At 36.9% G+C, this 17,864-nt stretch overlaps 1 protein-coding gene across 4 annotated transcripts in view; it reads right to left on the bottom strand.

The window, feature by feature from the left end:
- LIN52 (lin-52 DREAM MuvB core complex component) overlaps positions 1-17,857 on the bottom strand; it is a 110,013-nt gene extending 92,156 nt beyond the window's left edge. For 3 of the 4 annotated variants that reach the window (XR_014137835.1, XM_060620254.3, XM_078448037.2), the window contains exons 1-5: positions 17,735-17,857; positions 12,639-12,713; positions 11,093-11,130; positions 8,459-8,525; positions 6,672-6,755 (exon numbers count right to left, since the gene is read on the bottom strand). Coding sequence is in view for 3 of the 4 variants with exons in the window: in XM_060620254.3 (XP_060476237.1) it covers positions 6,672-6,755; positions 8,459-8,525; positions 11,093-11,130; positions 12,639-12,713; positions 17,735-17,765 (295 nt within the window). In the remaining variant the exon portion in view is untranslated. Of the gene's footprint in view, positions 1-1,152; positions 2,894-6,671; positions 6,756-8,458; positions 8,526-11,092; positions 11,131-12,638; positions 12,714-17,734 lie in introns of those variants that run through there. The other variant, XM_060620255.3, reaches the window with a different exon arrangement.
- Positions 17,858-17,864: the final 7 nt, after the last annotated feature.

Raw genomic sequence — 17,864 nt, 5'->3', positions numbered from 1 at the left:
CTGACCATGATCTCACAGTTCATCTCACGCTGTCTGTCTCTCTCAAAATAAATAAATAAACTTAAATAAAAACAAATAAAAATAGGTAAAGGTTTTAAATAAACAGTTCTCCAAAAAAAGATATACAGCTGGTCAATAAGTACATGAAAACATGCTCAATATCAGTAGTTATTAGTCAAATGTAATAACAATGAGTCTAAACAATAAGATACTACTTTCACATTCATTAGGATGGATAATAATTTTTTGAAGACAAAAACAAGTACTGGAAAGCATATAGAGAAATTGGAACCCTCATACACTGCTGGTAGAAATGTAAAATGGTGCAGCCAGTATGGAAAACAGTCTGACAATTCCTCAAAACGTCAGATGTAGAGTTATCATATGACTCAAATTCTACTTCAAGTTATAAGCCCAAGAGAACAAAAAGGCAAATCCACACAAAAACTTGTAAGTAAATGTTTATAGCAGCATTATTCATACTAGTCAAATGGAAGAAATCCAATGTCCATCAAGTAGGGGATAAGTATAATGTGGATAACCGGTGGATAAATATATCTATGAATGGAATATTATTTGACCATGAAAAGAAATTAAGTACTGATCCATGCTATAACATAAACACTGAAAATCTGTCACAAAGACCACATATTGTATGATTCCATTTATATGAAATATCCAAAATAGGTAAATTCATAGACAGAAAGTAGATTAGTGGTGGCCTAGACCTGTGGGCCTAGGGGGTAAATAAGGAATGACTGCTAATGGGTACAGGGTTTCATTCTGGAGATAAAATGTGGTGATAGTTGCACAACTCTAAATATATTAAAAACCACTGAACTGTACAATACAAATAAGTGAATTGTATAATGTGAATTACATCTCAACAAAGCTGTTATGTAAAAAAGAAAAAAAAGAACAAACGCATCAGAGTCCCAAGCTTTAGCATTGTTTTAAATGGCATGATCCTTTGCTTTCCCACTTTCACATTCTATTTAAAAATATTTTGAATATAGCCATTAATTAGCTCATCTGCATGGACTACTAAAAGGATTCTAGCCTTCAGAGACAAGAGACAAAAATTTTTTAAAAGGTAACATGTGTTGAGAATCAGTGTTCAATAGGATTCACAATAGTTCCACTGGTTTGTTGTTGTTGTTGTTGTTGTTGTTTTTTAAGATCTTATTTTTAAGTAATCTCTATACCCAATATGGGGCTCAAATTTACAACCCCAAGATCAAGAGTTGCATGCTCTACCGAACCGGCCAGGCGCCCCTAGTTCCACTGGTCTTAGTTCCAACAGTCCAAGCAAAGGACTGTTGAAAAGACTAAATCAGGATCATGTCCAGATAATAATAGTGATGGAGTAAAGTCCAAGTAGAAGATAAAACCAAATCATCACCAATAAGCTTCATCTTATTTTTTTACTACATGTGGTTGATCATCCAGCCATTAGAGGAAAAATTCCAGACATTACAAGACCTTTAAACAATACTTCTTATCACTAAAATTCCAACTATCCAGAAAAAACAATTTCCAGAGACTTCCACCTTTTCACTTTTAAGTCAATGGATTTCATTAGAGAAATTCCATCTTTTCACTTGAAGTCATCAGCAGTTATCATTCACTCAATCATATTTATTTGCATACTTACTATGCAAATTCTTTACTGTGCAAATACATGCACGTTTACTATATGCCAGGTACTCTAGAAAGACAGCTCAAATTATGACTCTTACCTAAAATAATTATAATCAATCTAAGGGATTAAACATGTACAAAAAATCTCCCAAAGTGGTAGAAGTACTATACGAACGAAACAAATGAACTGTTTTAAGAGCAATTTAGGAGGCCAGGAAAGAGAGCTCACTTTTCAGATCAGGAATGAGAATGAAAGACTAATGAAAGGGGTAAATTTGGGTCTAAATAGTGAAGGACGAATAAAAGTTCTAACATTAGAAATAGGTCAGGGGGAGTTTTCTGAGAAAAAGGAATAGCATGGATAAAATTAAGAAGGGCAAGTGTTTCAGGAAGAGTGACTATTTCAAACAGGAACAGTGTATGGTGTTTTGGTAGAGAAAAAGTAAGTAAGCAAACTAGACATTAAGCTAGGACCAGAGTGAAAAGGATTTTGAATGCCGTTCTAGAGTATGAATTTGACCACATGGTCAGTAAAGGACTACTAATGACTAATAGCAAAAGTCAAAAGAAACAAGTGATACGTTAGAAAAATTAATCTGATTAAGAGTAAACAAGATGGCCTGGAATGCAGTGGTTAAGAGGTAGGGAGACTGGTTAGGTGACTGCAATAGTACCAGCAAAATAAGAGGGATACTGAACTCAGAAAGAAGAGAAATAAATTCTTTATATGGCAAGGTAGTTTACAATTTTTCATATTTCTATATATTCCATGAGAATTTCATATAAATTAACTGCTCAAATGAAGCCAAGGGACTTCTATCATGACAAGCTATAAATGCCTACACAAAAAATTACTACACTCCCAAATCTCCATACCAAAAGGGTTATCTGAGACATAATCACATAACGAATCAAAGGGCATGGTTCATCTTCCAAAAGACACAATCTAGTTACTATCAACCCTAGAAGGTACACATTATTTCTATACTAACATTTAACAATGCCCTAGGGAAGTGACAAACAATCATGTTTTGAGGACAAATATTTTTTGCATTTTTTTTCTTTCCATCATCTTTATCAGTGCAGATATTTGCATGAAAACAGGATCACTGGTCCTTGGGGATTCATCAGTTCCTACTGCTTATTTTTCATCCATGTCATCCTCTCAATTAATGCAGGAAAGAGGATTGAGACATCGAAACACCAGATTAGGGTGTCAAGTAAATGTCAACCCTTAGAGTAGATGAATAATCTGTAAGGACAAAAAAAAGATCTTGTTTTTATGCAAATACACCATATATGATAAAACAAAGATTGACTATACCCAAGAAGTCCAATACATACCAATATAAATCTTTCCAATTCTAAATTTTAAAACTATTTTCTGTATGTCAGTTAATTTGTTGTGATCAGGGAAAATGACAATAAGTTGCAAAGCACTGATACAGAAACTGAAATAAGGCTGAATTTTGAACCAGAAAAAAATTCTGAAAAATTTCAGCTGTGCTCATGGGACTCATATAGCAGAAATGAGCATTTCTGTTTCAGAATTTTGGTTTAGTGCTTAAGGTGGCTATGTTAGGTGACTGCAAATCTCTACCTGCAGAGTCTTAAGTTTGAGAAATACAAACACTTAATAGTAATAATGTTTTTAACTATGTGGATAAAAAACTAAAACCAACCACACCAAATTTCTCATTCTGTGGAAAGCCATTAAAATAATCCTTACTGATATTTAGGGAACTCTGTTCCAAAAACGGAAATAGCGAAAGAATAATTTATTCTGTATAAACAGCTTTCAAGGTAATAGTAATCAGTTGATAAAGTCCTTTATAGAAGATATCCAGCTAGTAACAAAAAAATGACAGAATTAGACAACCACCATTTGGCAACCTATAATAAAACAGGGTAACGAGGCAGTTACCAAAGGCTACTGAAACTCTGCTGTAAGGCTGACAAAGAATTTTACAATGAATAATAGATCAGGCTAATAATGCCTTTATCAACTAATTAATTTTAATATCACAAAGAGAGATAGGCAGACATGATGTACCTTCTGATGGATGTATACAATACCATTTATGAAATACTCTTGCCAAAATAACAATTAAAAGTTCAAGCTGTATCTGTGCAGGCTTCTATATCTAACTACCAGAGAATAAAAAAGGGATAAGTGAACATATTAAACACTACCATAGGAATGTAAACAACAAAATCCAGAATGTAGAAAATTCTACAGAACAAATAACTAGTTTTAATAAATGGTAAGGGAAAATAAAAGGGAAGTGGAACTATGACAGATTAAGAGAGACTTAAGGAACATATCAATTAAATACAGTGCATGAACCTTATTCAGGGCCTGATTCAAGTAAACCACCAATTGATAAAGACAATTATAAGTCAACAAGGGAAATCCGAAACCCAATTAGCTATTTGACAACAGTTTGTTAAAAATTTTTAGGCACAGTAATGGAATGGTGGTTATATTTTAAAAGGTTAGGGAAGAGGGAGACAGACCTTGTTTTTTGGAATTATATATGAAGCTATTGGGTGATGAGGTAATAGGATGCTTAAGATTTGCTTTAAAATAATTATGGGAAATTATATAGGTGAAACAGATTGGCTCTGTATGGACTATTGAAATTGGGTCTTGGGAACATGAGACCATTATTCTATTTTTTCTACTTTGTGGCTCAGTCAGTTAAGCATCCAACTACTTTTGATTTCGGCTCAGGTCATGATCTTGGGGTTCATGGGATGGAGCCCCACATCAGGCTCTGCACTAAAGGTGCAGAGCCTGCTTGGGATTCTCTCTCCCTCTCTCTGCCCCACCTCTGTTGCTCATGTACGTGTAATCTCTCTCTCTCAAAATAAATAAAAAACATTTTTTAAAAATGGGGAAAAATACTTTATTATCTTTCTCAGTAGGAAAGCAGAAAAACTAATTAGAAGAAATAAAGCAACTTCAACTACAACTAACTAGAGATAGTAATGTTGATAAATACATTTGGCAATATAGTGTCTTCTTAATATAATAAGCATAAAACTTCATTTAAAAAACTGACAGAGATAAAGGATTATCTTTTTTTTTTTTTTTTTTTTTAAGAGACAGAACATGAGCTAGGGAGAAGGGAAGAGGGAGACAGAATCTTTTTTTTTTTTAAGTTTATTTATTTTTGAGAGAGAGAGAGCAAGCGAGCGAGAGAAAGAGACAGTGTTGAGTGGAGGAAGGGCAGAGAAAAAAGGAGAGAGAGAATCCCAAGCAGGCTCTGCACAGTCAGCACAGAGCCCGATGTGGGGTTCAAACTCATGAAATCGCAAGATCAGGATCTGAGCCAAAACCAAGAGTTGGATGCTTAACCGACTGACCCACCCAGCGCCCCGAGGTAAAGGCTTATTATGATTATTATAGCATTTACTATCCAGAGCTAGTAAAAGAATCAACTTATATATGATACCAACCTTGCATTCATGAATTTAATAATCACACATTTGCCTTTTCATTATAAACCCTGGAAGTCCATGATATACGTGCTAAGTAGTAATTTTGCCAAGACGTAAATTTTAATCATGAGACATAAATGACCAGTAACACAGAGGAAAGTTAGATAAAAATGAGTAAACCTAGTAGACCAACTAGCAACCATAGTTCAAAGCAGTTTGTTGTTTCCTGCTCCTTGATTCATGAAGTGGTTAAAATGTTTTCTTGGGAAAAGAAAGCAACTGCTAATGACAGTGATGGAAATATTGAAAAGATAAAGAGACCTAAGGAAGTGATGACTATTAGTCAAAAATTAAAAGTTTTATAGGTGCCTGGGTGGCTCAGTTGGTTGAACAACTCTTGATTTTGGCTCATGATCTCACAGTTCATGAGCTAGAGCCCTGTGTTGGGCTTTGTGCTGACCACATGGAGCCTGCTTGGGATTCTCTCTCTCCTCTCTCTCTACACCTCCCCCCACTCGCTGTAAATCAATTGATCAACCAATCAATCAATCAGAAGTTTTAAATTAAATTTTAAAGTGACATATTGAATTTGGCACTAATTTAAAACAACAATGGGAACGAATCCTCTATATGCTCTATAAATAAGAAAAATAATTTATGAAACTGTTTTTGGGATTGTTCCAATCAGTGCCAAACTTGCATGTTTGAAGAAAATTATAAGCTACTGTGGCCTCTTACAACTGTGGATTCAGGAAGGTCTCAGGAAATTCTAACCACAGTATTATGTTGAGTTTCTCTTTCACTTAAAAAGTGAGAAATTCTACAATTCTTTCCCAGTTTTATAATGAATACAGTATGGAAAGAGATATAATCTATATGGGCTTTCCTTTGGGGAACCAATCTTTCCTCCAATTCCATGTGATCTGAGTCAGACTAATCCCTCTAAACTGTGTCTGTATCCAGGACTCAAGCCTGGCCCATCAGAATGTTCCATGCTAACTGGCCAAAGGAGTGGTTCTAAAATAGGTCTAAGTCAAGATGGTATAGTCTGAGTCCTCCCCAGGATCTTTCTTTTGGAATGTTCATAAAAGATATTCTTCATTTTGGGATTACAAGATTTAAAGACATATAAACTGGAGCTCCTTTTGGCCACCTTCCCCACTGCTAGTTCAAAGAATAAGGCTAATGCAAGAGCCTTGAGCTGCAAAACAAAAGCCAAAAACAAGAATACATCCCAATGACATCATTAAAAGTCAAAGATCTAGATACCCTCAAAGCTATTTCTACTCCTGAAATTTTGATTTGCACGAATAAAGTCCCTCTTTTGCTTAAGCTAGTTTGATTTGACATTCTATCGCTTCAAACTCAAAGGGTTTCCAATATACTTTTATTGTATAGAGAAAAATAACTTGTTATTGAGTAAACGCCATAATTGTTCCAGTGTATTATACCATAAAAGGCACACTAGATTATAGTGACTCCTTACCTCCAGAATGCCTAATAAAGATACTTTGAGTTACATCTAGAACTCATCATGAAATGTACAACCTGCAACCCTGAATAAATGTGATCGTATGGGTACTCACACTCATCTAGCCCCAGCTGATAGGCCAAGTTCTGCAGGCCCCGTACCTTCTCCATCAAATTAGCTGTGGTGAGGCTCCCCAGTTCTGAAACAGAGTAATTTATTTCAATACCATTTCTTTCTACTATTCTCTAGTGACAATCCATTCAGATTAGAAATCTTTCTTATAAAACTTTTCAAGCTTAATTCTTATCTAATAAATAGAAAACGGATCTCTTCTCATCCAATCATTCTCTCTATACACACACACACATACACACACAGAAATCAGTGAATTTTTCCTACTGTTGCAAAATGCTTCAGATGAACTTACCCATTTAATGAGAAAATAGCATAAAAACATAGCAAATTATGTTTTATTCTAAAGATCCTTTTATAACTTTCATTTTACCCATCACACAAAGTAAACACACCATTAAAACATGAAACCTTGTGATCTGACACAACACTGAGAAAGTCTCAGATCTTTGTCTTACAAAATGGCACTGTCTTCACTATCATTTATAAGTCCCCATTATTCCAAATAATAATAAAATAGCAACAAAACAGTTACTGTTCCCCATTTCCCTAGGTTAGTAAACAGAGACTAAACATCAATCCAAACTACCTTCAAACCAAAATCCTATAAATTTTTTTAAGTATACTAGATAAAAAGACAGTATACTTAAAATAAAAACTTACTTTACCAGATTTTCATTTAAATAGCACACAATTCCTTTTATGTTTAGATACAGATCAATTGGAATGGAACATGATGCTATAATCCCTTACTAAAAATGTAAAGTTTCCTTAGGAAATTCATACTGATGGGACATTATATAAATGTCTGTTTGGAACATTACAACAATGAACCCGAGATGCCCTTGAGACTTAATTTTTCCATGGTTGGAGGAGGGGATCTGCATTTAAGCATTTCATGCAGAACAATGAATTACTTCTGAAATCAAATAAAGGTGTTATTTTCTCCCACTTATCATGCCACACTCATTATCCATATCTGGCATAAGTAGACTTTTGTGATCTGTTCAGCTCTTGAATAGCTCAAGAAAGCCAGACTTTTACCTTAATTTCAGTCTATTACTTCACAACCATCATGAATCTTATCACCAGAAGGATGATAAAAATTAAATAAAGTAGAGCAAAATCAAGGAAAATTAATGTTTTTTAATTTAAATTTCCACTTTGTGGTTGAGTTCCAAGTCATTTATCAAACAACAATATTCACTACTTCTAGTATTCTTTATGGAAGAAATTGATGGCATAGAAAGAACTAAAAGACAGGTCTTAACCCACTAAGAGGTTATCAATTAATAGTACTGACAACAATATATGGCAGTAAATCCTAAATAAGGCACTTGTGTTAGAGTGGTAAAGGACTAGACTTAAAAGATCAGTTTAAATTTTAATTCTAATAAATCTTGGTTAAGTTAACCTCTGAACCTTAGACACCATCATACCTAACTCACAGGACCTTTATGAGAATTAAATGGGAAATTTTTATGTGAGAGCTTTTGTTGACTGTAGCATTATACAAAATAAAGTTAATATTAAAGGAATTTAGCAGCAGCAGAAATCATCATGACTGGTCCTGAGTTGAAGGGATTTATACACATGAAAAAATAGGGACAAGCATCAGACACGAAGAATCATGAATCAGCTCAGTTAAGCAGGCGGTCTGACTGCAGCAGAGAATACCCATAAGGGAATAGTGAGAGAAAAATTGGAAAGGTGGTTTGTGGAAGAGCATAAATGTCAGGTTAAAAGTTAGAAGTCACCAGCATTGCTTACCTTTCAACATGTCAATGTCATCACGTTCTATTTCAGCCATCCATTTGGGTGGAGAACTAGTAATAGGCTGTCAAAATGTAAGAATACATCCACTCAGATGCATACAAAATGTAAAGAGATCGTAATCTTCCTTCTTATAAGAAAAGTAGATTGTCATACAGTCTTCAGCCTTCAGGCTTTTGTTCAGAAATACTGACAAATTATAATTTCAAAAGCTCAGATTTCTCTAGGTTCAGATATGGCCTGCAAAGAGTCACTTTACAAAATAATACTGCTCATCTTTATAGTTGGTCTCAGAGAAATTATCTTAGAAGAAAGGTCTGGGGACACCTGGGTGGCTCCATCAGTTAAGCCTCTGATTCTTGATTTGGGTTCAGGTCATGATGTCATGGTCCATGAGATTAAGCCAAAAGCCCCATGTCATGCTCTGCGCTGACAGTGTGGATACTACTTGGAATTCTCTCTCCCTCTCCCTCTGCACCTCCCCCCACCTCGATCTCTTTGTCAAAATAAATAAACATTAAAAGAAAAAGAAGAAGAAGAAGAAGAAGAAGAAGAAAGGTCTGACCACTGTTACTGTTTCATGCGTAAGAGATTAGTAAAGCAATGAAAGAAATTACTTGAAATCCAGTTCTGGTAAAAGACTCCAACTGAACTGCTCGAGACAATCAGCAAGTAACATTCTCTGGCACAGGAGAAGATTCAAAGAAAGAAGATGTCTCTGTCTCTCTCTCACACACACACACACATACACACACACACACAGAGACACACAGGAATATTACTCGGCCATAAAGCAATGAAATCTTGCCATTCGTAACAACACGAATGGACCTAGAGGGTATTATGCTATGTGAAATAAGTCAGAGAAAGACAAATACCACATGATTTCACTTATATGTGGGATCTAAAAAAAAAAAAAAAAAAAAAAAAAAATGAGGGGAGCTTGGGCAGCTCAGTTGGTTAAGCGTCTAACTCTTGATTTTGGCTCAGGTCATGATCTCACAGTCATGAGATCGAGCCCCATGTTCAGCTCTACACTGATAGTGCACTGAGCCTATTTGGAATTCTCTCTCCCTCTGCCCCTCCTCCACTCGTGCTCACATGCTCTCTCTCTCTCTCTCACAAAATAAATAAAACTTAAAAATAAATAAATGAATAAGCAAAAAACAGAAACAGACTCATGAATACAGAGAACAAACTGGTGGTTGTGTTGGGAGAAGAGTGGGCAAAATAGGTGAAGGGGATTAAGGGATACAAACTTTCAGTTATAAATAAGTCACAGAAACAAAAAGTACAGCATGAGGAATATAGTCAATGATAATGTAATATATATAATTGTTGATTCACTATGCTATACTCCTGAAACCAATATATTATATGTCAACTATAATTGAAGTAAAAATTTTTTAAAGAGGGGTGCCTGGGTAGCTCAGTCGGTTAAGCGTCTGACTTCGGCTCAGGTCATGAACTCGTGGTTCCTGAGTTTGAGCCCCGCGTCGGGCTCTGTGCTGAAAGCTCAGAGCCTGCTTCAGATTCTGTGTCTCCTTCTCTCCCTGCCCCTCCTCTGCTCATGCTCTTCTCTCTCTCTCTCACAAAAATAAAGACTAAAAAAATTTTTTTTTAATTTTTTTAAAGTAGTCCTCAATTTGTGAGAAGACTATCATGATCATCACTTTAAATTTCATTTTACTATAACATTTTAGAAAACTTTAGAACTTTTATCTTCTCATTTATGAAAAGCAAACTTACATGCTTGCTTCGCGTATACTATGAAAAGTAAACTTGCAAAATATGAAAGAGAGCCCATTCTTGGAATAACTTTTGGCAACAGTTTTCAAGCCTAGTTGCACATGAGAATCATCTATGTAACAAAAAAATACAGATGATGTGGACACACTCCAGATGCACTGATGTAGAGTATCAGAGGTGGGGAAAGGGTCCAGTGAAGAGAACAGAGCAACCGACATTACAATGTATTTTTGTTGTTGTTTTTTTTTTTCAACTCTGGATACATTTTATTTATTTACTTTTTAACACAGTTTATTGTCAAATTGGCTAACATAGTGTGTAAAGTGTGCTCTTGGTTTTTGGGGTAGATTCTAATGTACCGTTTATTTAACTTCAAAAACATTTCAGTACCCTACACATACAAAAAAGGGTAACAGAACGTTTTAGGGCCTGCTGCCTTGAAAGTAGGAAAGTTGTAGCTCTATTGAATGCTTTACTTTGCCTTCTAATGAGCCACTGAGAAATTTCAAATTCCTGTAAGGAAGTATAAGCTAAGATCATAATGCATCTCATAAACAAAAGAGAAAAGTTTCAAAATCATGGTTTGGTCAAAAAGAATATTAGTGTTACATTAAATATTTCAACTGCCTTGCCTTAAAAGCTTTCACGCTGAGAAAAGTGGCTAATAGACATAGGTCAAAATGCCAAAATAGAGCATTTGGACAGAGGAAGACATTATTATCAACATGATGATAATATAAACAGATTTCCAGGGCTGTAGTTACAAACTGATTTTAAGCCTATTACATTTTTCTTGAAAATAAAGAAACAGGAGATATTTAAGGTTTTACTAAGGAGTAAAACACTGTATAAACTTCATTAGGTAAATAAAATATTACTTACACTTTTAAAGGAAGCTGCGAATTCAGCAACACCTGGTACTGAAAAGAAAAAACATATTATTTATTCAATAAACATTTTAGTGTCCCAGACATAGAGGAGCCAAATAAGAAGAAGAAAACAGCCTTGTCTTCAAGGAGCTTACAGTCTGGAAAAGGAGAGAAACTCGGTAATTATTTTTTAAGTGCTCCAAGAAACATACCAGGTGCTATGGGAAGACAAAAAAAAAAGGGGGGGGGGGGGGAGAGAGAGAGGAAAAAAAAGAAAAGGAAAAAAAAAGAAAAACAAGAAATCTGTATCTGACTGAGGGGAGGGAAGAAAAGCTTCTCAAAGAAAATAATGCCTCAACTGAACTTGGAAGGATCAGGAGTTAGCTGGAAGGACAGGGAGATACAATATGTCTTACCAAAAAATTTAAATTTACTTTTTTAGGTATGCTGTTCTATCAATCCAGTTGTTACTTAAATGCCTCACAAGAAGAATTACATTAGAAAACAAAATGATAAAAACAGATATTTAAAAATAAAATACTGTTGGGGTGCCTGGGTGGCTCAATCAGTTAAGCATCCGACTTTGGCTCAGGTCATGATCTCACGTCTCGTGGGTTCGAGCTCTGCATCGAGCTCTGTGCTGACAGTTCAGAGCCTGGAGCCTGCTTCAGATTCTGTGTTTCTCTCTCTCTCTCTGCCCCTTCCCCACTCGCACTCTGTCTCTCTCTCTCTCTCTCAAAAATAAACAGTAAACAAAATAAAACAAAGTAAAATAAAATAAAATAACTGTTCAACCTCACTAATAAAGAAACATGAACTAAAGACAAGAAATATCAGTAACGTCCAATAATGGCTAGTATCTGGGTAAATGGGCACTCACACACGGCCATCCTCTACATTGTGTACAAAGGTACATGTTAGAGGTACATGTTAAGTTGTTTGTAATATCAAACAGTGGACTAAAGTTTCCAAATAGGGTAGGAATATATAAGCCACAGTATATCTACATAATGAAATACTTCAGGAGAATGAAGGAGATCTAGACCTACTAACATGGAAAGATGCATTAATAAATTAGTAGGTGGGATAAGTTAAGCTATATTAGCCCAACCATGTACATCTGACACATCATTATACCAAAAACAACAAAACAAAAACCAAAACCCAAAAAACCCTGCTGTATACTTTAAAAATATGTATTTGTTTATCTATATAATCATTATAAAAGCCAAGAGGATTTGTACCAAACTATTAATAGTGATTTTACAAGAGTGAGTGAAGGAAGTGAAGAAATACTTTATGCATCCCTGAATTGTCTGAACTTATTTCAGATGTAATTTTTTTAAGGCTGTCTATCATTTCCTGAGTCACACTGTGTCCTGAAAAAGTTAAACCACCAAAAAGCTATTCTTAACATCAGACCACAGAATTCAGTCTCTTCCCTGTGAAGTAAAATCAAATTTTTAACCATTACAGTTAAATGATAACTTCAAAACTCTCTCTCAAAGTAGCACTGATTCTCCTGTATTACTTCTGATATCAAGAAACCAAAAACTTACATTGTTCTGGCCAAAGGTCTGGTGAGGCACGGTCAAGTTTTTCAAAACTTAGCAGAGATGCTTCCAGATCTGCCCCTAGAACAAAACACCCACATGAGCCAAGAAGACACAAAACATGTTAATTCACATTTTATAACACTTCAAACTCAAAGAACATAACAAACTGGGACACTCTCTTGGAAGTCTAGAAATCCGAGTTCTAGAACTACTGACACTACCAGGCCATGATGTTATATAAAAATAAATCATTCTCCTTCATCAAACTTCACTTTTCTGATCTATAAACCGGGAGCAATATTTTAGTGGGGTGTTAAGAAAAATAAGTAACAACAAACCCATCTATATCTTCACTCATACTCTTAGACTTTCCCCCAATTAAGTGTCCCTGCTCCCAAGAAAGACAAACTCCTCTGCAGAGCTCTGCATGCCATTTTTTTTCTTGCTTTGTCAAAGATATCATCTTGAATAATCTTTCTTACACAATTAATTTCTATGTTTTCTACTGGCTCATCCTCAACAGCAAGCAAGCCTGTTCTAGAATCTCTCCTTCTTTGAAAAAAATTCTTCTATGACCCCATTACCTCCTTTTTCCTCCTTCATTTCCAAAGTTCTGGAGTTGTCTATCCTGCTATTTCCACTTCCTTTACCTCACATTCTCTCCTTAACCCATGACAATCAGGCTTCTGCTCCTGCATACATGGAAAGTGTTGTGGTCAAGGTCACCTATGACTACCTATGTTGCTAAATCCAGCAGTCACTTCTCTGTTGTCTATCATGTGACCTCTCTGCAGCACTTACACACTGACCACTCTCCTTGAAAAACTCCACTTCCAGCTTCTATAAAACCTCTATGATGCTGATTTTTCTCCTACCTCACTGACTCCTTCCTCATTCTCCACCACACAGGTCCCACCCTAGGCTGGCTTCACTCTCTACCTGAAGTCTCCTAAGGAGATCTCATCTAGCCCCACAGTTTTTACCATCATTTATATGTCAATAACTCCATAATCATATTTCCAGTCCCAATCTTACCCAGAACTTCAGAGGAATAGCTAGGCTACTTAACAAACTCCTCTGCCAGAGCTCTAATAACTCCTGACATCTGTCTCTATTTACATGTGTGAAAACCGTAAGTCTAATACATTCAAAATCATCTCCACCTCAAGAAATAGAACCACCATGAACCCCAGTTCTCAAACCAAAATCCAGATGTCATCTATCCTTCATGCCTCCCTTTCCTTCATCCGTCCATTACAATCCATTAGTAAGTCCAGTAGTTTCCCTCTCCAAAATATACCATGAAACCAAATTAACTAGCCAAGGAACCATCACTTCTCTCCCAGACTATTCAGAAGCCTCTCAACAGTTCTCCCTGCTTCGATTTTTACCTTTTCCCCTCTCTACCCAAATCTGTTCTTCACAAAGTAGCCAGCACTGACTTTTTTTTTAAATGTCAATCAGTTTGTGTCACTCTTCGGCTTAAGGGACTTCTTCCCAGCTAAGTTCATGAATGTATATTGTATCTGCCATGCCCTAGAAAAACATCATACATGATCCAGCCCCTGCCTAATTCTTCCATACCATTTGATATGTACCATTCCTTCACTACTCTTGCCCTGGCACACAGTAGATGCTCAACATTAATAACAATTAACGTTTGTTGAATATCCATTGTGTGCTCAGTATGATAGAGAGTTGCATAAATTAGTTCATTTAATGGTCTAAACAGTGGTTCTTAACATTTTCTGGGTGAGTCACATCTTTGGAAATCTAGGGAAAAAAGGGCTATGGATTCATTCCCTGGAAAACATACGTATGTATAAAATTTCAACATGTGCTTTCCTTGGGGTGCTTGGGTGGCTCAGTCAGTTAAGCGCCTGACTCTTGATCTCAGCTCAGGTCTTTTTTTTTTTTTTTTTTTTTTTAATGTTTATTTATTTTTGCGAGAGAGAGAGAGAGAGAGAGAGAGAGGAGAGAGTCAGAGTGCAAACGGGAGACAGGCAGAGAGAGAGGGAAACACAGAATCTGAAGCAGGTTCCAGACTGAGCTGTCAGCACAGAGCCCGATGCGGGGCTCGAACTCACAGACCACGAGATCGTGACCTGAGCCGAAGTTGGACGCTTAACCAACTGAACCACCCAGACGCCCCTCAGCTCAGGTCTTGATCTCAGAGTCGTGAGTTCAAGACCTGTATTGGGCTGGATGCTGGGCATGAAGCCTAATTAAAAAAACAACAACAAACATGTGCTCTTCTCTAAACTGGACCCCCCCCCCCCCCACCAATATTCTACGGGAATTTCCAGCAGCATTCTAATTGGTAAAGAACTCAACCCTAATAAATTGTCTTAACTAAGCATCCAAAAATGGTAACAAAGAAAAGCTGTGTGTAACACACAAAATGCCAATTTTCAAATTCCCAAGGAATGTTACTGATGGGAAGCTCAATCACAACAAAAGTGAACTTACTAAGAATAGGATCCAGTAACAAACAAGGGTGGTCTTATGATCCCACGGTCTGGGGCATAACTCAGAATTTGCTGTGAGTGCTACTCTCATTCATTAATTCCAATGTTCTCCTTTTTAAAGAAGTGCTAAGCCAATTTAACATTAAAAAGACAAATGAGTAAATGACCTAGATTTGAATTAAATCTTATAGAAAGAGACAGGTAAAACACTAAAGATACAAGCTAGGGGCACCTGGGTGGCTCAGTCGGTTAAACATCCAACTCTGGCACAGGTCATGAGTTCTCAGTTTATGAGTTCGAGCCCCACATTGGGCTCTGCACTGACAGAGTGGAGCCTGCTTGGGATTCTCTCTCAACCTCTCTGCCCCTCCCCCACTCTCTCACACATGCACTCTCTCTCTCAAAATAAACTTTTAAAATAGTGAGAAAGCTAGGCAGTGGAATATTTTAGGATGAGATACTTATTTAGAAGCTGTATTTAAGTTCAAAGTGCTCAACTTGATTTTGTCAGATTAAAAGGAAAAGATTAGGTGAAGAATGCAATTCTGTAAAAGATAAGCATGAAAACTGAAAAATCAAGTGTGCAAATAGAGTGACTATGGAGATGGCTAGAAGATCAAGGGAAAACAATGTTTCCAATATTCTTCCTAGCCAAAAAAAGGAAAAAAAAAAAAAATAGAGAACACAAGAAAAAAACAAAATACAAGCAACACAATTCTAAAATCTCCAAATTTATAAATATAAAAACTTAGTAATAAACTAAAAAAAAATTTTTTTTAATGATTTTTATTTATTTTTGAGAGAGACAGAGCATGAGCGGGGGAGAGACAGAGTATGAGTGGGAGAGAGGCAGAGAAAGAGGGAGACACAGAATTTGAGGCAGGTTCCAGGTGCTGAGCTGTCAGTTAAGAGCCTGATGCGGGGCTCAAACTCGTGAACCACGAGATCATGACCTGAGGCAAAGTCGGACACTTAACCTACTGAGCCACCCAGTCGCCCCATAAACTAAAAATTTTAATAGCAATTACTTCTACTTCTATCACTTGGCTGATTTTTTTAAAATTCTGGTAAGATACACATAACAAAATGTACCACTTTAACTATTTTTAAGGGTACAGTTCAGTGGCATTAAAAACATTCACACTGTTGTGTAACCATCATTACCATCCATCTCCAGAATATTCTCACCATTCTAAACTGAAACTGTACCCTATTAAACAATAACTACCCATTCCCATAGTTGACTTTATAAATGTCCTTTTTTGTTTTTCTGGCAAGAAAGACATTTTAAGAGAGCATCCAGGCAGGAATACTTTTGGCCCCGGACCCATAATTTCTTATACGGTATGCACCTGTGCTCAAAAAACTTAAGACTAAGTTAAACTTGAAACCCAAGACTAGTAAATTATTGATTAAAAATAAAATGTTAATTGAAGGTCTACTGCTTGCCAGACACTGTGCTAAACTCTGGGATCCAACCATGAACAAGACAGACTTGGAATTTATAATCTAGCATGAAAGGGGCAAAATTAACAGACTAATTATGCTGACAGTGAAGGTAGTGAGATAGTGACTAACAGTGAAGAGAGGCAACTTCAGATACTGTGTTCTGGGAAACCTTCTCTGGGAAGTAATCTAAAATGAGACCTTAAAGTACAAAAGCATTTACATGATTGATTAATCTCTTCCTTCCCCAAAGCACCTAACATTTTGCCTTTCATACAGTGGAAACTCAGTAATAGCTCTCCTGGCCTCAATTTCCTCATTCCTGAAATAAACTCTCAAGATTTCTTCCAAACACAAAATGTGTTTGAGAAGAGAAAACTACATATCAATGAAATGGACGTGAGGATGGGGGCGGTAGAAGCAAAAATTAAGTGAGTTCAGAAATGACTGCAAAATCATAAATAAGGCAGAATGGAGTGCAGAAGAATGCGGATATACCAAAACCACTTAATTGCTATCTGAAGTGACTTGTATCTTAGACAACATATAGACGGAAATCGTTCACTCACTGGGCCTGAGGAAATACATACAGAAGCAAGAGAGTATGAGATAAGTGCATGACTACGAAAAGCTCAATTCTCATCTTTCTCTGGGAAGGGACCAAAACAGGGCAACGGTCCCAATCTACCGAGACAGGAGAATATCAGGTTTTGCTTGTGGCTTAATTCCGGGAATGAGGTCAGCCACCAACCCCAGCTAGGGTTTGAACGAATCTTCCCAGATGCTCAAAAAGAAGAGTATCGACCCTTCCATGGGGTGCCCTGAGAAGAAAACTACACTAAAGCATCACATTTCCCTCCAGCAGTATATCCTCCTCGGCCCTGCCTCACCCAAATGGGGCTAAGGGAGGGCTAGAGCGACCCCGACCTTCCGCCTGGAATGGGCCCCACGAGGGTGCCCTCCTCCACCCGCTTGGTACGCAGAGGGGAAACGGAGCACCTCCGGAGCTACTGTGAAGAACAGGCGAGCTTGAAGACGCACCCGCATCCTAAGAAAAAGAAGCCTAAAGGAAAGGATTGGAGCTCAAGAACAAAAGTGTAAGTTCGAGGAGCAGGCAGAGAATGGAAGTCACCAGCAGAGCAAAGAAGGAGGTTGCAGCCGAAAGGTCTCTATGCCGGCTCTTACCGTCTGTGGGAGACGCCATCTTCCAACCCATGTCACGTGACGTGGCCAACCGTCGGCGGGAAAGCTAGGATCCATAAGCCACGCCCCCAGAGAGAAACCCCTATCCCCAACTTGCAGCCCCGTCTCATTT

Source organism: Panthera onca, chromosome B3 (genome assembly GCF_046562875.1).
Source record: "Panthera onca isolate mPanOnc1 chromosome B3, mPanOnc1 haplotype 2, whole genome shotgun sequence".
NCBI classification, from domain to species: Eukaryota; Metazoa; Chordata; class Mammalia; order Carnivora; family Felidae; genus Panthera; species Panthera onca.
Note: the sequence above shows the minus strand (reverse complement) of the source record. Positions and strands in the feature narration are given on the sequence as shown.